The 22,892-nt window shown below is 35.8% G+C and overlaps 1 protein-coding gene across 1 annotated transcript in view; it reads right to left on the bottom strand.

The window, feature by feature from the left end:
- LOC124775791 (anoctamin-4-like) overlaps positions 1-22,892 on the bottom strand; it is a 332,872-nt gene that overhangs the window by 254,695 nt on the left and 55,285 nt on the right. Inside the window, exon 2 of the mRNA XM_047250621.1 lies at positions 17,759-17,832. Coding sequence (XP_047106577.1) covers positions 17,759-17,832 — 74 coding nt within the window. The remainder of the gene's footprint in view (positions 1-17,758; positions 17,833-22,892) is intronic.

Raw genomic sequence — 22,892 nt, 5'->3', positions numbered from 1 at the left:
GCTTTTGTTTGGAGCTGAGTATAGGGTCTCAATCAAAGGCTTCATTGTCTCTGTGATGGTCTTAGCTGCAGATTTCTACACCTGTGTTATTGTGTGGGAATTTGTATGACTTCCCTTGATATGTCACAGTTGCACTACACAAAGGAAGCAGCTACTCGGGTAACAGAGTACTTGTGGAGTGCACATGGGGTTTTTAGGCTAGGCAGTAGTTTGAGGTGCTGTGATGAACACTCTCAAGTTGATACGCAGCAAGGGATGTCAAATGGCGTTCAGAATAATGACACTTCAACTGCCACAATTTTATCCATAAACTGTCAAAGTATTTGTAATAAAGTTCCTGAATTTACTATCCTCCAGGAAGGTTCTTATGCTCAAATTATTGTTGGAACCGAGAGATGGCTGCAACCTTAAGTGTAAATCTCTGAGATATTTAGTGAGTTGTGGAACTATATTGGAAAGACAGATTAGGGGCCGTGGGGGGAGGGGGGGGGGGGGTTCTTTGCAGTTCACAAAAGTATTGTTTCTAATGAGGTTGAAGTTGAGTTTGTCAGTGTGAAGTTGAGTATAACAGGTGTAGGTGAAACCAAGTTAACTTTTGGATGTTTTTATAGCAAACTTTGTTTAAGAGAGTTAAAAAATCAGTCAAGAAGGCTTGGAGAGTGTTTCTGATGGAGCAGATAAGGACTTATTAACATCTCACTTACACAGTGAATGGGCATTACTTAGTTCCAGTAAGATGGAATTAGAGGAATTATGGCCAAAGTTTAAGGATTGTAAATTGTGGTCTGTAGAGTTATATGCATAGTAAGTGCATATTGAATGAAAAAGACACCATGGTTTAAAAATGAAGTTCAGTGGATGCTGAGGAAGCACAGGCTGTTGGACTCTAAATTCAAAAGGGAACACTTAAATGATGACAAGTGAAGGTTAGTAGTCTGTAAAAAGATCTATGCCTGAAGCATACAACAACTACCACTGTCACACCTTAGCAAAAGATCTGGCAGGGAACCTGAGAAAATTCTGATCCTATGCAAAATTGCTAAGCAGTCGAAGGCTTCCATTCTGTCCCTTGTTGACCTGTCTGGTGTGGTAGTTGAAGATAGCAAAATGAAAGCTGAAGTTTAAAATTTCATGTTCAAGAAATTGTTCACACAGGAGAATCATACAAACATACTGTCATTTGACCACTGGACAGATTCCCATTTGAACAACACAGTAATGAGCATAACTGGTGTAGAGAAACAACTGAAAGATTTGAAAGCAAATAAATCACCAGGTCCAGATGGAATCCAGGTCCACTTTTACATAGAGTACTCTATAGCATTGGCCCATTACCTACTGCAAATCTCTCACCCAGCACAATGTACCAAGTGACTGGAAAAAAGTGCAGGTGACTCCAGTATATAAGAATGGTAAAAAAAATGGACCCAAAAAATTACAGAAAAATAGTCCTAACTTCTATTTGCTGCAGAATCCTTGAACCTGTTCTCATTTGAATATAATAAACTTTAGTGAGACTGAGAAGCTTTTGTGCATGAATCAGCACAGTTTTAGAAAGCATCACTCATGTGAAACTTAGCTGGCCCCTTTTGACATCATACACTGAGAACTATGAATGAAGGGCAACAGGCAGAGCCCATAATTCTAGATTTCTGGAAAGCATCTGACACAGTGCTCAATTACAGGCTATTAATAAAGGTACAAGCATATGGAATAAATTCACAGATATGTTAGTGGCTTGAAGACTTCTTGAATAATAGAATCCAGTATGCTGTCCTCGAAGGTGACTGTTCTTCACAGGCAAGTATATTGTCAAGTGTGCCCCACAGAAGTATGATAGGACCGCTGTTTTTTTCTATATACATAAATGATTTGGCAGATATGGTAGGCAGCAAGCTGTGGTTGTTTGCTGATGATGCTGTGGTGTTTGATAGGGCACGCGAAGTTGGGTGACTGTATGAAGATATAAGATGACTTAGACAAAATTTCCAGTTGGTGTGATGAATGACAGCTAGCCCTAAATGTGGAAAAATGTAAGTAATTTTGATAGTAATAATTTTTTCCTGAAAGCATGTTTCAAGAGTGTAGTCCTGTACAGAAATAAAATTTGTACAATTAGTAGTTTGTACAAGAAGAGAGTGCCAGTTTTGGAATGTGGTGCTACAGAAGAATGATAAAGGTCATAGGGGTAGATCAAGTAACTAATGTGGAGATACTGAACTTAACTGACGAAGAAAGAAATTTATGGCACAACTTTGCTTAAAGAATGGGTTGGTTGATAGGACGCATGCTGCAGCAACAAGGAATCATCAGATTGGTAATAGAGGAAGTGTGGGGCATATAAACTGTAAAGAGAGACCAAGGGATGAGTACAATAAGCGAGTTCAAATGGATGTGGGTTGCAGTGGTTATATAGAAATGAAGTGGCTCGCGCAGGACAGACTAGCAATGAGAGCTGCATCAGACCTCCCTAAAAGACTGAAGACCATGACAATAGTGAGTAAGTAATAAGAATGTTCTTTTCCCTGTGGTTACAGAGGACCATTAAGTGGGACATGCACAAGACATACATCAACTCAAACATGACTAAAGGTTCTTAAGTCGTGAGGATCCTATAAACCTTTACAAATGAGCTGGCATTTGTGAATACATATTTTTTCATTTACACTTAAAATACAGTATCATATTTTTGGGATAACTCTCCTGCAGCACTTTTTATGTTCAGAACATAAAAGAAAGCTATCATAATTATTACTGAGAAGAGCAATTTACAGTCCAGTATTACTCCGGATGTACTTTTTGCCAACCTTCTTTTTCATCAAGAAACATGAAATTCATTACAAAAACATGAAATTCATTAGAAAAACATGAAAAAAATTAATTTTCACAACAAGTGTAAAGACATCAAGAAAATGGGCATTGTATTCTTACTAATTTGACTAATATTAAATATAAAAAAGAAACAATTTCAACCAAGATGGACAGCAGCAAGCATAAAATAAATTTTCAATACATACAGTATACAGACAACTCCACCAAAGCTGGTCCCAAGCCTGGTTGAAAAAGGAGGAGGGGGAGGAGTAACACCTCATTAAAAAGCCTTGGTTCACCTGGCCCAAGCGATAGTACCTTGTGAGGGTCCCTTACCAGGGAAATGGTGAAGACCTTAACAGCAGTGAAGGCAGTGATGAAGATCATCAGAACGGCAGAACTGGCAGAAGAGGCAGGCTTTTGTATAAAAGCCCAAGACTGTAGTGTCTGTTCTCACAGCAGGCGGCTGCAAAAGGCATCTGTTCCACATGTTAGTGGTGGCCTCCCATATAATTCCAAGCTAAAAGCTTGAATTTTAATCATGGAAAAGATCAGCTACCTTTCCCCAAACTAAACTTTAACCTAAGACATAATGGTAAATTTCAGAAGGAAAACTACTCCAGGAAGTAACCAATCTCCCATCGCTATTCATGGCAGTGCAACTAGGCTTTTGGATTCTGGAGAGCCTAGAACATAATGTAAGAAAGAGTCGGAGCTACCTAGTACTTCTTCAAAGATAAGACCCAAGAAAAAACACCTACTGGGGACTCTGAACATCAACACACTCATGAAAGTTGGAAAACTAAAACACCTAATGGACACTTTCAATCAATGCAACATACTTATATTAGCACTTCAAGAAACAAAGTATCTGGATGAAAATGCATTTGAGTCAGGTAGATATACATTCTGCAAAGGAAAACAAACCATTAAAAATTCCCACAATACGAATACATTAGGGATAGCATTTATGGTCAAACAGTAACTTTAGGAATCAATAACTAATTTTAGCTCCCTATCAGAACGAATTTCATTTCTGACGTTCAATTCAGGCAATAAATGTTATATCATTATAAACGTGCATGCACCTATCAACCAACATAACAGAACAAATGTTGACAAAGTGAAAGATTTTTGTGAAATGCTAGAACACGAAACATCCAAATTACCAAAAGAACATATCAAAATTTTACTGGGCGCCTTTAATGCACAAGTTGGCAAAAAAATAAAATTTAAATCAGTAGTTGAAGATTATCCAGCACATGAAAGAACCGACAGGAATGGGGAAAGACTCACAGATTTTTGTAAACAATTTAACGTAAAACTAATGTCAACATTTATCAGGAAACAGTAGTTGGAGATTATCCAGCACATGAAAGAACCAACAGGAATGGGGAAAGACTCATAGATTTTTGTAAACAATTTAACGTAAAACTAATGTCAACATTTTTCAGAAAACTTGCAAGTAAGAAGAAAACATGGGTATCACTAAATTATAATCAAGGTGAATATCAATTGGACCATGTGGCAGTAACATCTCGCAACTACAAGGAAATCTTGGATGTCAGAGTGAGGAATGCCCTAAACATAGACTCAGACCATTATCTGACTGAAATAAAGACCATGTTCCAACCAAACAAACCTAAACCAAAACCAAGAAGATTTCCAAGAGCAAACGCTAAATTTCTCACATAAAATCAGGATAAATTCTTTGATATACTAAACACAAGAAAAATGGATGATTGGGAAGAAATTAAAGAAACAATGCTAGAGTCAGTTAAAGAAATGGGACAACCATGAAGAATACCAAGACACAGATGGTGGAATGAGCTGTGTGATGAAGCAATTGACAATCGTCTAAAGGCATGGGAAAAATGGAATGGTAATAAGAAACAATAATACTGGGAAGAATGAGATTTTCACTCTGCAGCGGAGTGTGCGCTGATATGAAACTTCCTGGCAGATTAAAACTGTGCCTGACCGAGACTCGAACTCGGGACCTTTGCCTTTCGCGGGCAAGTGCTCTACCATCTGAGCTACCGAAGCACGACTCACGCCCGGTACTCACAGCTTTACTTCCGCCAGTATCTCGTCTCCTACCTTCCAAACTTTACAGAAGCTCTCCTGCGAACCTTGCAGAACTAGCACTCCTGAAAGAAAGGATACTGCAGAGACATGGCTTAGCCACAGCCTGGGGGATGTTTCCAGAATGAGATTTTCACTCTGCAGTGGAGTGTGCGCTGATATGAAACTTCCTGGCAGATTAAAACTGTGTGCCCGACCGAGACTCGAACTCGGGACCTTTGCCTTTCGTGGGCAAGTGCTCTACCATCTAAGCTACCGAAGCACGACTCACGCCCAGTACTCACAGCTATACTTCTGCCAGTATCTCATCTCCTACCTTCCAAACTTTACAGAAGCTCTCCTGCGAACCTCGCAGAACTAGCACTCCTGAAAGAAAGGATACTGCACAGACATAGCCACAGCCTGGGGGATGTTTCCAGAATGAGAACATCCCCCAGACTGTGGCTAAGCCATGTCTCTGCAGTATCCTTTCTTTCAGGAGTGCTAGTTCTGCAAAGTTCGCAGGAGAGCTTCTGTAAAGTTTGGAAGGTAGGAGATGAGATACTGGCAGAAGTAAAGCTGTGAGTGCCGGGTGTGAGTCGTGCTTCGGTAGCTCAGATGGTAGAGCACTTGCCCGCGAAAGGCAAAGGTCCCAAGTTTGAGTCTCGGTCAGGCACACAGTTTTAATCTGCCAGGAATGTTAATAATACTGGGAAGAGTTTAAAGAAGAAAGGAAAAAGACAGTGAAAATCATCAGATAAGTGAGAAGAAAATATGACAAAGACAGATTAGAAGAAATGGATTCAGACTTTAATAGGAACAACACTAAAGACTTCTATAAGACTTTCAAAGAAGTTTTAACAGGATCTCAGTCACCAAGTTTACATATTAAAGATAAAAATGGAAAAATGGTTTTAAGCAATAAGGAGAACTGCCAGATTTTAGCTGAATACTTTCAAAATCAATTAAATTGTGAAGAACCTGATGACAGATTACAATTTCAAAAACCACAACATGAAAATCCAGCATTGGAACAACCTACAGTAGAAGAAATAGAAAAGATTATCAAAGCATTGAAGAATAACAAGACACCAGGAGAGGATGGGATAGTAGCCGAAATGTGGAAACTAGGGGGCTTATCCAAATGGCAGAAAATTCACAAAGTAATTAAAGACATTTGGACAATAGGAATCATACCCAGATATTGGAAACAAACATTTATCCATCCTCTACATAAAAAATGAGATAAAACAGACACCAGCAACTACAGGGGTATGTTATTGTTACCCGTAAAGTACAAAATACTGTCTAAAGCACTTTTAAATAGAATAGAGGAACAAGCAGGACCTAATATAGGAGATTATCAAGCAGGATTTAGAAAAGGTATATCACGAGCAGAACAGATTCTTAATTTAAAAACAATTTTGGGAGTGAGAGCTATACAAAATAAAAATATAGTAGTTACTTTCATAGACTTCAAGAAGGCCCATGACCCACTTGACAGACAAACACTATTACAGATAATTTATGAATCAGGGATAAACAAAAACACCAGAAGACTTGTTGAACAAATGCTCACAGATATAACATCAAGGACTAAGTTCAAGGCAAAATTTCTGAACCATTCAAAATCAAAACAGGAATTCAACAAGGAGATGGACTGTCCCCAGTTCTCTTTAACTTGGTTTTAGATAAAATAGTAAAAACATGGGAAAGCACATTAAAAAACAGAGGCACAAGGGGTATAAGCATGGGCCAAGTAAAGAACAAATTTGAAGTGAAATGTTTAGCCCTTGCAGATGATATGGCATTGATAACTGAAAACTGAACAGACGCAATAGTTATGCTTGATCTGTTACACGAGATTGCTGAAAAGACTGGGCTGAAAATATCCTATGAAAAAACCAAGTATATAGAACTCAAACATAATACAGAAAAGTTTATAAAAACAAAGAATGGAAAAATTAAATGAGTTGATAAAATCAAATACCAGGGGGAGTGGATCCAAGCCAATGGACTGGATAACACAACAAATAAAGAAAAGATAAAAAAGTTAGAATCTGCACATAAATTAACACAAAACTACTACAATAAGAAATCAATATCCATACAAGCAAAGATTAGACATTACAATTCAGTTATTAGGACACAAGCAACATATGGCTCAGAGTGCCTAACATTGAACAAGAAAGGCGAATTAAGAGAACTAGAAAAAAGAGAAAGAAAAATACTAAGAAAAATTCTAGGTCCTGAGAAAAACAATGAAAATATGTGGATAAAAAGGAGAAATGAAGATTTACACAAGAATATAGAAAAGATCACAGATACAATGAGGAAGAGATGGTTAAAATTTTATGAACATTTAAAAAGAATGAAAGAAACATGGATTACAAAGACAATTTTTAATTACATTAGTAAGCTGAAAAAAACTGTAGGATGGATAGAAGCTGTAAAGAAATATGCCAACAAAATAGATGTTACAGAAGAAATAATATGTGACAGAAATCACTTCAGGCTACTGATAACAAATCCAAACTATGAAGAAGATGAGCCAAAACCTCGACCCAAGAGAGTGTGGACAGATGAGCAGAGATGAGCAGTTGGAGAAAAAATGAAGAAGTACTGGGAAGAAAGGAAGAAAAGGAAACACCATAAGGGTTAAGTTGTATGCGGTCCATAGCTGGCCAAATTCATAAACAAAAAAAATATATACAGACAATCAGTCTTTATGTATTGAAAATAAAAAAAAAATATTCCCATGTCAATAAAACTGCCCAGCAAATCTATTACAGTTGCAAAAAAGTCTTAAACTCAACTTTTTCCATTCTATAAGAGATTGTTTTGATAAAGTATGGTGATAATGTATATTTTAATTCACAATTCATAAATTAAAAGTGAAAATCATGAATGCTTTATATTTGTATGGGTAAATCTCTTAAATAAGAACCCACAAAACAGAATGCGAGAACGTAAATAAATGGAGTATAACTTTAAGTTTAAGATGTTCAACATCATGAAATGGCCTCTACTGTGTGTAATCCAATGAACAGATATTAAATAAGGTAAAGGGTTCATCCCAAAGATGTTAGGAACCAACCATCCTTCTGTCCACATACAGTCACTGTAGTTTAAATTTATCATTTGATGAAAAAAATTTTCTGACAACTTGCAGGGGTTGAACACAAATATGGAAACACCACAAGAAATGCATGATTGAATATAAATCCAGATGCTAGCCAAGCCTGCAGGTTACTTTGCCACATTTGACCACAAATGCCAATTGTGCAAGCTCTTCAATATACTGCAAGTGTCATGGTCAAAACAGCGTTCTGTGTAGTTGTAAGTGCATTATGTTGGAGCTAAGTGACATCAGTTGTGGGCAAATAGTTGGTGCTTGTGAGGTGGGTGCTTCTGCAACTAAACCTGCAGAAGTGTTTGGTGTTTCAAGAGGCACCATATTGGAGATTTATACAACATACAAGGAAAGCAAAAGAGAGTGTCCACTAAGTCTACTTCTATATCTGTATACATACTCCACAAGCCACCATATAGTGCATGGTGGAGGGTACTCTGTACCACTACTAGTCAATTTCCTTTGCTATTCCGCTCACAAAAATGGCTGTCTCATATGCTTCCACATGAGCCCTGATCTTATATTTATTGTCCTTACATGAAATGTACATTGGCAGTCGTTGTTCTGTAGTCGGTCTCAAAATCTGGTTCTTTAAATTTTCTCAAAAGTACTCCTCAAAAAGAATATTGCCTTTCCTCCAGTGATCCCCATTTGAGTTTCCAAAGCATTTTGTGAATTTCTTTTGAATTGTGGTTTATTTGTCTCACAGTGTACATAACCTAAATCATTTGATTCAGGTACAGGAGATATGTCAAATTGTGGTAAAATTTCACCATAAACAAAGAACAAGTGAAGTTAATTGAGAACATCATAATAATAATAGTTTTGTTATACACACATACAATAAAATCTAACACTGAATTACCACTTGCTCAAATGATCATTTCATCCTCTGTGAACTCTTCTATTGGATAGTACCATTTTTCCCATACAATCTGCTGTAGTCTCATTTTTAAAATATCTGGCTTCATATTAAATATGTTTTTGTCCATTAACTTTTTGTATATTGTCATCCCCATATACTGTGAAGTCTATGGATATAATTTCAACTGGTTTGTGGGTAGCATAAAATTATTTTTATTTCTTGTGCTATATGTGTGGTTACAATGATTCTCCTCAAATAATTTTTGTCTGCTTTGTAGGAAGATCATAATTCCATAAATTTACGAGGTGTAGAAGTATGAAACTGGAATTTGGTTGCAAGAATTACATGTCTGTTGTTCCATAGGCACAAAACTTGACATGTTTACAGGTTTGAAACAGATACTGATTTATGGAAGTTGGGTTATTGCATGTTCACATTGATCGTCAGCCATTACAGGAAGCAGTTGGCTCTGCAGACACAGTCTCATAGACCCTACACTGACAGCTAGCACCATCTATAGGGAAATTCTGGTTTCATACATCTACACCTGGTACATGGGGAAACAGTTAGGATTTGCAGTTTCCAAGATAATGGGTGACAAGACTCTGTGTGTTGTGCAGTAAACATGTATTGGACAATTTTCTTTTGCAGTTTCAGTGTTCGAGGTACACTACTTGAACCTCCCCAGAAAATTATCCCATATCTAATGACAGATTCAAAATAACCATGATAAGCAATTTTTCATGTAAGCAAACCAGTGGAATTTGCTAGTATTCGTGTTGAAAATACAAAATTGCTTAGTTTATTTCATAGGAAGTTTATATGTATATTCCAGCTTAAGTTCTTTTCCATATTTAGTCCCAGGAATTTGACAGTGTCAACTTCTTTCATAGTTTGATTGTTACATTGTATTTTAAGTTCCACACATTTCGAATGTTTGGTTTTGAAATGTACCATATTGGTTTTTGCAACGTTCAGTTCCAACCCATTTAACTGGAACCTGTTTTCTAAGATATCCAGTGTGCTTACGATGCAGCTCAGAATTCTTTCTGCATTGTCATTTTCAATTAAAACAGAAGTATTGTCTTGAAAAAGAACTGATGGGGAATTTACATTTATGGGTAAGTCATTTATGTAGAATACAAACAGGGGTGGCCCCAAAATAGAGCCTTGAGGCACACCTTGTGATACTGTACTCCATTTAGAACAAAAGTTCATTGCATCTGAAGTGATAGTTACACTTTGTTTTCTGTTGTGTAAGTATGATGTTAGCCAATTTAGAGCATTGTCCTTAATCTTGTATTTGTCTACTTTGTAGACAAGCAAGTCATGGTTCATGGAGTCAAATGCTATTGTGATATCACCTGTAACTTTACTCCTCTGATCCAGTGTTTTGCCTATCTTTTCAGTAAAATTATTCACTGCATCCAGAGTGTTTTTTTCTGGGTAAAAATCCAGTAATAATAATTACAATAATATAATAATATTATTTTTTGATCTGGTTTGCAGCTACTTTCTCTAATACTTTTTACAGGAATGGAAGAATAGAAATGGCCAATAGTTCCCCATGTCTTCCCTCGACACTATCTTGAACAGAGGTCTGACTTCGGCATACTTCAAAACATTGAGAAAGCATCCCTGTTCAAAAGATTGGTTGAATATTTCAGTTAGGGGAGGTGCTATTATGCCACACATTGTTTTAATCAATTTAGTGGGTATCCTGTCCCACCCAGCAGAGTTTTTATTTTTTAAATGATAACATTTTCCACGTCCATTATTGTGACTTCTTTAAAACCAGTAAAATATTCAGCTTCTTAGTGGATTCCAAAGGGATTTACATTACTCTGATACTCTTCTACATCAACATCTTACTTTGTTATGTTTATGAAGAATTCATTTAAACACTCTGATATTTGAGGTGGGTTTACAGTAAAGCTATCATCCACTTTAATCCTAGATATTTCATTACTACTAACTCTAACATCTAACTCTGATTTGAGAACAGACCACACTGCTTTTATTTTACTTTTAAGTTGTACAATGAGCTTCTCGTTTGCCATTTGCTTGGCTGGCATCACAATTTTTTTTAAATATAACTTTATAATAAAGAAAATATTCAGTAGAATGTCTGTTTTATTGTATTTCAGTTCATTGTGGAGTCTCCTCTTCCTGAGACTAGAAATTTTTATATACTGGTCTATCCATTTAAGTTTATTAGTCATTTTATTGCATGTAGTTCTAAGTGGAAAAGTTCTATCAAACATTTCAAGAAAGCTACTATAAAAATTATTAAAGTTACTATTACTTGAAATATAACTGTTATAAAACTATTTAATCTCTCTTAACTTATTTCTAAATGTAATTGATTTTTTCCATTGAAGTTCCTTTTCATATAGCTTTTCTTACAAGAAATTTCTTTCTTAATTTTTGGTAGTTCAATGAATAATGCAGAGTGGTCAGAGATTCCTAAATCCCCATAGTTCTTAGTGTTGTTCAAAGCTACCAGTAACAAGTCTATAGCTGACATCTGAATTGCTTTAATTTGACCTGGTGCAGAGCCCAAACATTCAAACAGTACTCAACAATGGGTTGCACTAGTGTCCTATATTGGTCTCCTTTACAGATGAACCACACTTTCCCAAAATTCTCCCAATAAACCAAAGTCAACCAGTCACATTCCCTACTACTATCCTTGTTTGCTCATTCCATTTCATACTGCTTTACAATGCTGCACTTAGATATATAATTGACATGACTGTGTGAAGCAGTACACTACTAATCCTGAACTCACAATGAGGATGAAAGGGTGTGTCGAGTGATCATGACAGATTATCACTGAGGAGGAATGTTATGACAAATAAGAAGATGACAGCTGTAAAAGTGACTACAGAACTAAATGTTGCGCTCTTGAACCCCATCAGCATTTAAGCAACCTGAAGGGAGCTCCATAAGATGGGAAATGCAGGATGAGCGGGAATTACAAAACAAGTCATTAGCAATGCAAATGCTCATTACAGAAAAATGTGGTGCCAAAGCCACAAAAACTGGACTATGCAGCAATGGAAGAAAGTCATTTGGTCAGATGAGTCTTTTTGCACACTGTTTCACCTTCTGGCTGAGTTTATGTCCCAAGAGTGAAGCACGGAGGGGATATGCTAACGATTTGGGCAGCCATATCATGGTATTCCATGAGCCTCACGGTTATTGCGCAAGGTCGCTTTACTATCAAAGATTGCGTGAACATTTTGGTTGATCAGCTCCATCCAATGGCACAACATTTGCTCCCCAATTATAATGGTGTGTTCACGCAGTAGATATCATCCAGGACTGATTTTGTGAGCACAAAGGTGAACTGTCACATATCCCCTGGCCACCACAGTCATCAGATCTTAATATTATTAATTTTTTTTGTCTGCTTTGAAGTGAAGGGTGAGTGATTGCCATCCACCTCCATCATAGTTACCTGAACTTGCCACTGTTTTGCGCAAGGAATGGTACAAGATTCTCTTAAAAACCTTAAAGGACCTGTATTTATCGATTCTGGGATGACTAGAAGCTGTTTCGAATGTCAACAGCTTTCCTGCACCTTAGTAGCCCTGGTAATGTGTTGTGTTTTCGGTGTTTCCACATTTTTGGCCACCCACTGTAATTCTTTATTTGAAGTTCAGAGACTCTTAAAATGTGTTTAGAACATGTTATTCTGCTTCTCTCTCTGAAATATGGGGATAGAACAACCCGCTTTTACTAATCATTTAGGTGAACTTAAAATATAAGCTGCATTCCGATGTGCTGAGTCATTTTACAAAGTAGGCAAAGGGAACTTCTGGATACAAAATGCACTTACATTCCAGCAGTTGATGATGCATAGAAAGGAATGCCATCTTGCAACAAAAAAACACAGTTTCTGACATCGACTATGACTTTAATTGTGTGAATAGAACCATACATGAAAGCTGATAATAGAAAGAGGGACAAATGACCAGTTCACCTGGAAAATCATAAATTTATGATTCTTCCACACTAATGAATAGAAAGTTCAACTATATTGTGTAATCATCAAGTAACAATAAGATATATACCACAAACAGATAACGCAAAAACATGATTAAGTTTCAGACAAATACAGCTACATTTCTAGGATAAAACTGGAAATATGTGTTGATATTGTTGGCAGCAGCAACCCAGGATTCAAATCAGAGTAATTTTATCCATGTTTATTACACACAGATTCTGACTTCTTGAGTATGTCAAGAAAACCTATTCTAGATTATTTTAATTAGTAGCGTGGCATACCAGGGATGAAGTTTACTGTGTATGAAGAAGCTTTATATATTTTGAGAACATGTGATGGAAACTGATCACATATGCGTAGTGATACAGACTTGAGATTGTGGTGAAGAGAGTGTGTGATTAACCATGTTTAGCTCTGTATATACTTTAATTTGCAATCTGCAACATGTTTCTGAAATAACACAGACCTATCACTGACAGTGACAAAGGCACACAACAGTCTCACACCAGCTGTTTGTCCAGTATAGCACTACATAATGTAAGCAGAAATCAATGGTCACCTAACACCTATGTGCACACAATATTAACTTAAAATAGCAAAGATTTTTGGAGAATGTAATCAGTTATCCATCCATAGGTTGCTGACTATAGTCACATGCCCTTTGAAGGTTGAAGTATTACAAATCAGTGACACATCTCAACATGGTCTTTGGAGTAAAATACTTTGTGAATAGCACACATTAATCTGCTAGGTTATCATCAACTGCAAAAAGTACAATGGACTATGGTTGCTTTTCACAGCAAATACTCCAACTGGAAATATAGAGGCAAAAAACATATCCTTCCTTTGATATACTTCCGGTGCTACTGCAAACAAAGTAAAATACCAACACATATCACATTCATTGTATAGTCAATCCTTCGTCGTAAATTTACAGAAAAACAGTTTTTCTTGGCCTACTCACTGCCAGTATCAGTAAACATGAATGAGCTGCAATTATTTGCAAAATGGCTGATTGATACCCTCAACAAATCAATACAAATTAACTGTGGGCATAGTTTGAAGGAGATTAACTAACTATTTGTACTAAGATCATAATTTTGTTTTTAATTTGGATAAAAACTATTCAGTAAGTTTATTTTACATTCTTTCTAAGAAGCATGCATAAACCACAAAATGCTGTTTGGTGAACTAAAATGGTGTGGCATTTTGTTTACAAGATAAATTCTTATTTTCATAACAGGAAACAGTGGGTAACACAGGTATAAAATGATATTCAGTGAAAATCCCCACAATGTTCAGTAGAAAGTTGACTCTTGTTCATAAACTACAACTTTAAAATATACCAAAAACTTCATTGTTTCCTGATGAAACAAGTATATTAATCAAAGACCCCAACTCATCTGACTGGGCTCAGTTCAGGTGATAACTGAATGGACATACATTTTGTTCAGAGTGAGTGATGTGACCCCTTACTTCAGACATTGGCCTGGCATTTAAAATTCATCCAGTCATTCATATATTGACTTTTCATGGTTTCCCTAAGTTGATTAAATCATTAATACCAATGGTTCCTTCTTCATTATTAAACCTGGGAATACATATTGTTTCTAAATCTCTGTTACTGAAGTTGTATTGAACCACAATCTTCATTCATTTCTACATCTAGTTCACAGCAAACAGTTTAAATTTTAAGTTTTGAACTCAAATGCACTCTTATTCTCAGCATTAACCATATTACACTAAAGGAAACACTGTGCACAAAATTCCTTTGGCTCCACCAGGACAACATCACTGAACAGAATGTAACACACAAAACAAACAAACCAAAAAGCTCAGCAAGGTAAACTTAAAACGAATTTCTCACTGTACTGACTTTAAGATGAAGATGTTTAGCTTATTTTGCATTCTTTCTTTCCTGGATTGTCTTATGAAATTATCTTCTGGGACAGAGTAGTTAAACTGAAGAACATATTCACTCAGACATAATAAGCAGTATAGGAATTTCTCACTGTACTGACTTTAAGATGAAGATGTTAGCTTATTTTGCATACTTTCTTTCCTGGATTGTCTTATGAAATTATCTTCTGGGACAGAGTAGTTAAACGGAAGAACATATTCACTCAGACAAAATAAGCAGTATAGGAATTTCTCACTGTACTGACTTTTAAGATGAAAATGTTAGCTTATTTTACATACTTTCTTTCTTGGATTGTCTTATGAAATTATCTTCTGGGACAGAGCAGTTAAACTGAAGAACATATTCACTCAGACAAAGTAAGCAGTATGAGTACTGAATAAAATACACAACTGTGGATCTTGTAGAGACCTCTTCAAGGACCTTGAAATTCTTAAATTCAGTTCCTGTACAGTAACAGTAGCTGTATTTGTTACTGACAATGAAAATCTAAGCTATCAGTAGCTAACAAACAGCTGCTGTTCAGTACACCTATGGCAGTAACTGGTGTTTCAATGTACTGCCTTACTTGTTCACTTTAGTACATTAAATTTAGACTGACTAGGTAGAAATAGTTTAAAGCACGTTTACTGTAGTTTACAATAATTGCAGTTTCTAACTGCTATTTTTCTTTGTTAAGGTATACTTTGACTCATTTCACATTACTGAAGGTTTGTGTTCATCATGTGATCGGCTGAAAATGGTGAATCATAGAATGAATCTGCACAAGCATAATGCAGTATGACAGATCCTCTGACTCATCTCATAAACTTCATATCCACTGTTTTAATCTGGCATGACCTCTGTTCAAAGTAAAAACTTTCCCACTCAAAATAAATAATGGAACAGAAATCAGACAGGAGAAGCCTATTAATGGGAACTGTTTCATTTAATTCTTTTTATTTGTGACTGGTTTATTAATATAGGATCCAATAATTACATTTGTGACTGATTTATTAACATAAGCTCCAATAATTAGTATATGCTAAGTGCTCTTGATAAAAAATGTAAGCTTTTTATCATTCATTGTAATATGTTATTGGAAGAAAAAAGGAATAATTATAAATTATCATCCACAGAAGCAGATATAATAATGTAAACATAAGAAATGGCTTTTTGAGAAGCATTAAAGAAATAATAAAATTTGACTGAAACACAATTGTAAATACAAGAAAAAAATTTCAGTTATTGACCTTGGCCCAAATTCTGAAGGAAAATGTTTAGCTCGTGTAAGGTGAATGGCGCCTGAGAGATTACCAATAAAATAACTGCCTCACATTCACTGAGCATAATGTTAGTTTGGATGAACAAATTTGCAGAGTGTAAAACTGGTCAAACATTTGACTTGGAGTGTTCATGACTGAGATAAACTCAGTGTTATTTTCTGTATTTCATTTTACAACTGGCTCTAGATTTACATTTTTTGGAAGCTCTGCTTACTCATTACTAACTTCTGTAGAGACATTAAAAGCAAAAGAGTATTCTTTGTATCCATCACTTTAACAACTGAAATGACAAATAAGATTATTCTCATTTTCTACTCAAATTTGTATAAGTGAAATAACTTATGAAGTTCTTAGCATACAGCTCTACAAGAATTATTGCTATGAATGATTGATCTTTTCTGAGCAGCTGCATTCATTCAAGTTATTTTATGTGCTTGACTCATGCTGATAAACAACGTAAGTGTTTATCTAATTGTAACTATATACCAAACTTTAATTTCATATTAAAATTTGACATTTGATTATTGCGCTCATGGATAAAAATATTATACATCTGTATATTATGTCTTCACAAGTAAACTTCCATTTCATGTTTGTATCACTGGAAATACATCAGTATTTGTTGGTCAAACACATGTAATTTCCTTTTTGGTGTTTGAGTGTCTATCAACCAAAGGAGCATAACAAGAACCAATACACATGAAGATTTTGATTTTACCGTTACAAATATGCAAGAATTTGACTACACAGTTTCGTAGGAAATTCTGTTTGCTGTTGAATATTAAGAAAGATTAATGTTACAGTCTTTCTACCAGCATATTTCTGGAGTTGTATAGTAGTGTGTGAACCAGAATACACACTTTTCTGTAATTTATGTTTTACATAATTCACATTTTTATGACAATAATTGATTTAGGTTAGGATAATATGCTTGAACTGAAATGGGGTACTTTGGAGCTATATACAAGAAAAGATATCTCCACAGTACATGTGATAATACAGATGAATGTCCTAGAGTTTTCGGAATTCCTAGTATGCCCAACATAAAATCATTGCTCAAGCTTGGAGAGAAACAATTACAGTGAAAGCAATAAAATTCAAAAATTAAAATTCAAGCCCAAAATGACATGGTTTATTCCTAACATAAACATCTTGCTAGAAATAAGGTACTGAGTCACAAAGTTCATAAAAAGCCCATTAAGTAAAATCAGGAAAATACAAGAGCATAATTCTTTTGCCTTGTATACAGAATAGATGACACAAGATTAAGTCAAAGATTGATAACTTTGGCAAACGAAGCTGACTTCAAGAGGTGAAGAAAAATTAACCAAAGGAAGACCATAACATAATAAGAAGCAACAGATACAAACTGTTTTAGAATAAAAGTGTTACAGATGGGAGGAGTCTGAGGCAGGAAGGAGAAGAAAATAAGTTCAAAATATACTGAGAGGAGGAAAAAGCAAGATAGTGGAAGGATGGAGGAAAACTGGAGGGAAAGAAAAAAGAAAACACTAAAATATGCAAAACTGAAATTGAGACATGGTGCTCTGAAGGACTGTATGAGAGTTAATGGAATCAAAAAATGGTTCTTTGACAGGAAACTGCAAAATTATTTGTGAAGATTAAATTGATTATCACTATTGATTTAATTGCTCAGGATCACACATTATGATTCTGCAATCTTCCTTACCTTCCTCTGCTGTTTCTGGCCTTGACTGCAGGGGTACATTCCCACTATCACCTGTATCCATGTTCATTATATCACTTTATTGTAACACATGTAAAACTAAATAAAATTCTTCCAGAAATCATCTTCATTTTACACCACGAGACACAGTGTTAACAGTGACAAGTCAACCATACACAGTTTGTTTCCATCATCCATGTCTTTGCAGAACATCAGCTAACATTTCTCTGAATGCTACACATTCCGTTAATAGCGCATCTTAAAGAAAAGAGGGTCGATTCTCTTTCCAGACACATACATTCCACATGTTTCATATTTGTTTACCTGCTAACTGCATTCTCATCAAAGGTTTTTCTATCAACTTATAGCAGCATTGTGTGGCTGCTCTGCATTGGTTTTGTATTACTGGTGTCTTCATTAAAATAACCATTTTACCTGTTTCTAAAGTTTATGCCTTTCATGATAGTGTACTGTGTAACTATACTGGCTGACTGCTATTAGTGTACTTTTGGAGGTATTGAGGAAATATGAGTACATTCAGAGAAAGGTCAGTTATCACATTATCACCACCATATTCGTAACTCTCATATATGGAGAATGTTTCTCTATATAGTAACACAAGAAGTTTAAGAAATGAAATATAGCAAGTAGCTGATATACCCCTGGTCAACAAGGACAGAATTGTACTGTCATTTTCCCTTCTGTGTGACAGCTCAGCTGTGACTGCTGGTTGGTTGCTTGGTAATCAATGGCTGAATGTCTGTCAGTGAATAATTGATGCCACATAGGTCGTTGCTAAGGAGACTGTGGTCAGTTCCTCAACAAAACACTTGCAGCACATGACAGTTCAACCCTATTATCTGATGTTTCACAGATTGCCTCCCATTATAGTTTGTCTCTACTGGCGCAGCAAACTTTAATAGCTAATGATCTACAGTGTGCAGGCAAATAAAGGCAACACCGATCTTTCATTACAGTGCTTATTTTGTGCACTATCAATTTTGACTATTTATTTCCATTTCTTATCATTTGTCTTCGTGAGTCACAAACAAAATACTTTCTTTTAACTGAGTGACTGGCTGAAAAATTCTTTCCTGTTGTATCATTTTAACTCTTGTAGTCATGAACTATATTACAGAACAGTAAATTATCTGGAGATCTTAATCCATCATTATTACAGAAACTACAGTTCATTTGCACATCAATCAATGTTGTTTGCAATTAACACATACATGAATTGCGGGGAAAGATGTGGGCTTTCTCTAAGTAATATGGTATAAGACATAATTATTAGTTCTTACAGCTGGTAACAATAATTGTACTTTATCACTTCTGAGATCAGCTGTTGCTTGGTCAAATGGGAAAATGTAAAACGACAACCTGCACTTAACAATTTCTAATTACAGAAAAGCTAAAATGACCACTATATGAGAAAACATACAGAACACAATTAACTGTTCAGTAGTAAGAAGACGAAAATTATTGCAGTGGACGGTCTGCAACACTACATTAAAAATGTTCTTAAAAATTTCAAGAACAGGTCCATTACTCTAAATAAGCATTATTAAATGGCACACTTTTAAATGTTTTTACAATGCTGGTGTTGCCTTAAGATTTTGCTGGGAAGTTTTCTGGGTTTTTCAAGGGTATTTTCCAAATAATTTAATATATAAAAACATGGTTTCTGGTGGCTTGTTACAGAGTAACAGTGTAACTATGATTTATTATGTTTGTTACCACCTTTGTCTCTGTGACAATACCTTCAAGTAGTGAAAGATCCTATAATATTCAGTCACCAAAACTGCTATACACCACTGTTAAAGTGCAACTAACAATAATGGAAAAACAAACAAATGACAAAACCTAGCCATACTGAGTGCATGTTTAAGGGTGAAGAGTAAAGTGAGTTTTCCTGTTTTCAACAGGAAGTGCTGTGAGTAGATGAGAGAAGTTTGTTTGTAAACAAGACACACAGTGCACAATTTTACTGCTGTGTATCAGATTTTTCAGTGCAGAACAAATGGAAAAGTAAATAAAATTAAACAAAACACAATTACCTTGTAACAAGCTGCTGGTGACCACAGTTATTTTACACCAAAATACTCAGAAAATACCCCTGAACCCTCTCAATAATTCTGTCAATTGACTTTCAAATGATAGAGCACAGTAATCAGTCATCCTTTTCTTGCATGGTTTATTCAACAAATCTAGATTTCAGCTAGTGGCCAGCCATTATCAATGCACCACTTCATGCATCCTAATGCATGCTCTAGTATATCAGTCCCCTGTTGTTTGGGCTTGTGTCACAGTTCTTTCAAAACTGCTCTGTCAATGGAGTCAGGTTAACCCTGAATTAGCCTGAATATTTTCAGACTGTCTAAAACTGACAACTGTCTTGCCCACATACAAAAAGAAACAGAAATTCGCCCCCAAGGTTACAGAACCATAGCGATAGTACCAGTAATCTTGAAAATTATCAAAACATTAATGAAAGACCAATTAAATGATTTTTTGAGTGAAACAACTTACTCAACAAATATGAGTCAGGTGTGAGCTATCAACAATTAATGCAGTACAAAAAGTTGTATTATCAGTATAACATGGATATGAAAATAGGCAGCACATATGCCACTCTAGTAGATATCGTTATTGCATTTCACACTGTCTCACATACCATTTTGATTAAGAAACTTGAAATACATGGAATAACTAAACCAGTACTATCATTTTGAAATCATATTTGGCAAATAAAAATGACAAGGTTGTTGCAAATTGAAATAATAAATCTGATCTTCTGAATATAAAATACAGTCTCACAAGGCTCCTTGCTGTGACCTATCTTATTTACTGTCTCTGTGACTGACCTCCCTAACTTACTACCTTATAAACCTTTGATTTATGCTGATGACACAACTTTTATCACATCACATAATGATGTGAATGGTGTCAAACAAATTAACAACTCTGTGGTGGGAAAGGCACCTCAGTGGTTCCAGAAAAATAGGGTGACATCAAATAATAGCACAATTGAACATATCCTCTTTTCTTTTAGAAATAATAATAATGGAGAAAATCACTCAGTAAAGCTTTTAGGCACAAATCTTGAGAATAAATTATCCTGGAAGACCCACACAGAAAAGCTCTGCAGTAAACTGGCAAAAGTTTTATGTATCTTAAGCAAACTGAAGGATTGTGTGAGTACAAAGCTCATGCTTATGGAATACTATGCCCTTTTCCATACACACACATGTCGTGGGACACTAATTTTGAAGAATCTCTGCTGAGGCAAGAGGTCTTTATTTGGCAGAGGAAAGTCATCACATGTATATTTGGATAAAGAAAATTAACTTCTTGTAAACAGTACTTTGTTGGACATAAGATATGTAACAGTCACCAGCCTTTCCATACTCATGGTACTTATGTATGGTAAACAGAATGTCCAAGAGTAAGAAAGTAGGTCGGATGTGCACTTACATGATATCAGAAATAGTAACTTACTATACATTCCTTGGACTAGATTAAGTTAAGTCAGAAATAGCTGGCAAAATATTTTTCAGCAGTGTACCTTATAGCACAAGGGAATTACATGAAAATAAATGTAAAATGGTGGTGCAGACATGGCTGTGAGAAAGAGCAGTTTATAACACAAATGAATTTATATGTAATGAAAAAAATGATGAACTACTATTAATGTGATTGTAAATACAACCTTATATGTAGCCTACATAATCTATGTAATAACACATGTGATAATCCATAAATCGAATTATATGATAAGCAATATTTATGTAGCATTTTTTATGTATGTTGACATCTGTATAATTATGTATGTACTGTGGTGCCTTATACAACATCGCAGTTGTCTGCAAGCAAATAAATCAATTTCAGTTTCAATTGGGCACCTTCTTCAATGAGAAGAAGCGGTTCCAAGGTCGAAAAGTTGACAACAGTGTGCTCCAATCCTAAGTGTCCATATAATTACCGTATTCAGATGGTGCATTTCGTTAATAAATTATTCAGTGAGCTGTCTGGCATGTTTGCTGAGTTACTACGATGCTAAGGGAGTTAGATACTGTACGATATGGCTGGTTCAAATGGTTCTGAGCACCATGGGACTCAACTGCTGTGGTCATCAGTCCCCTAGAACTTAGAACTACTTAAACCTAACTAACCTAAGGACATCACACACATCCATGCCCGAGGCAGGATTCGAACCTGCGACCGTAGCAGCAGCGCGGCTCCGGACTGGACCACCTAAACCGCACGGCCACCGCAGCCTACTGTACGATATGCAATACAACTGAAAGCATATCATTTTATTCATCGGTCAGGTTCCTCTAAAAGGAAACACCTTCATTGCACCGAAGTAATGGCTCTATGTGTAGCAAAAGATTACTGTTTCGTTTCTGGAGCTATATTTTAAGTGTTTGGAGTTGCTACAAACACGCACGTGAAGGAGACATTACAAGCTCCTTTCACTGCATTTGGCGCTTTTTATGCTGCTGAAGTGTACAGACTCAAAATATTACACAATACAATTTTTACTTACTTAATTTTTTTTATTTCACCTGTGTTTCAAACATTTTATTTAACGGGACCTAAGATTTAGGCTGCATTCCATTTTCTAGTGTTTGATTCAAATCCTAAGTGACGTAAAATAAAAATTTCGAATCAGTCACTTCGCCACTACATTTAGGGGTGCATCGCTTCTGTTCCGATAGATACAATATGCTGTTAACGAGTAATTTAATTAAACTGGATTAAACACTTGAGGTCAAGTGCCTGTAACTATTTTCCATCTTTTACGCGAAGAAGAATAAAGAAACAACCTCTAAAGGTAAAAATTAAATCGGAGTCCGAAAACAAGTCAACTGACTCTCAGTTAGGCCTAAACTTTCGTATTTCGACGTTATTCAGTGGTTTAAACAACGTAACAATCAAGACAGCTACACTATTTACCGTAGGCGCCTTCTTTGCGGGACCTGTTGGAAACTTCAAAGGGAAACTTACTAACTGCATGTCTCCAAGCAACAAAGGGTTGCGATGGACCAGGGGTGTCCAACCTTTCAGCTTATTTAGGCCACAATGGAGGAAGACGAGTATTTTCGTGCCGTACAACATATACTGTACTTAAGAA

The sequence above is a fragment of the Schistocerca piceifrons genome, chromosome 2 (assembly GCF_021461385.2).
Source record: "Schistocerca piceifrons isolate TAMUIC-IGC-003096 chromosome 2, iqSchPice1.1, whole genome shotgun sequence".
NCBI lineage: Eukaryota > Metazoa > Arthropoda > Insecta > Orthoptera > Acrididae > Schistocerca > Schistocerca piceifrons.
The sequence above is the reverse complement of the archived record's forward strand: the minus strand, read 5'-3'. Positions and strand labels throughout refer to the sequence as shown.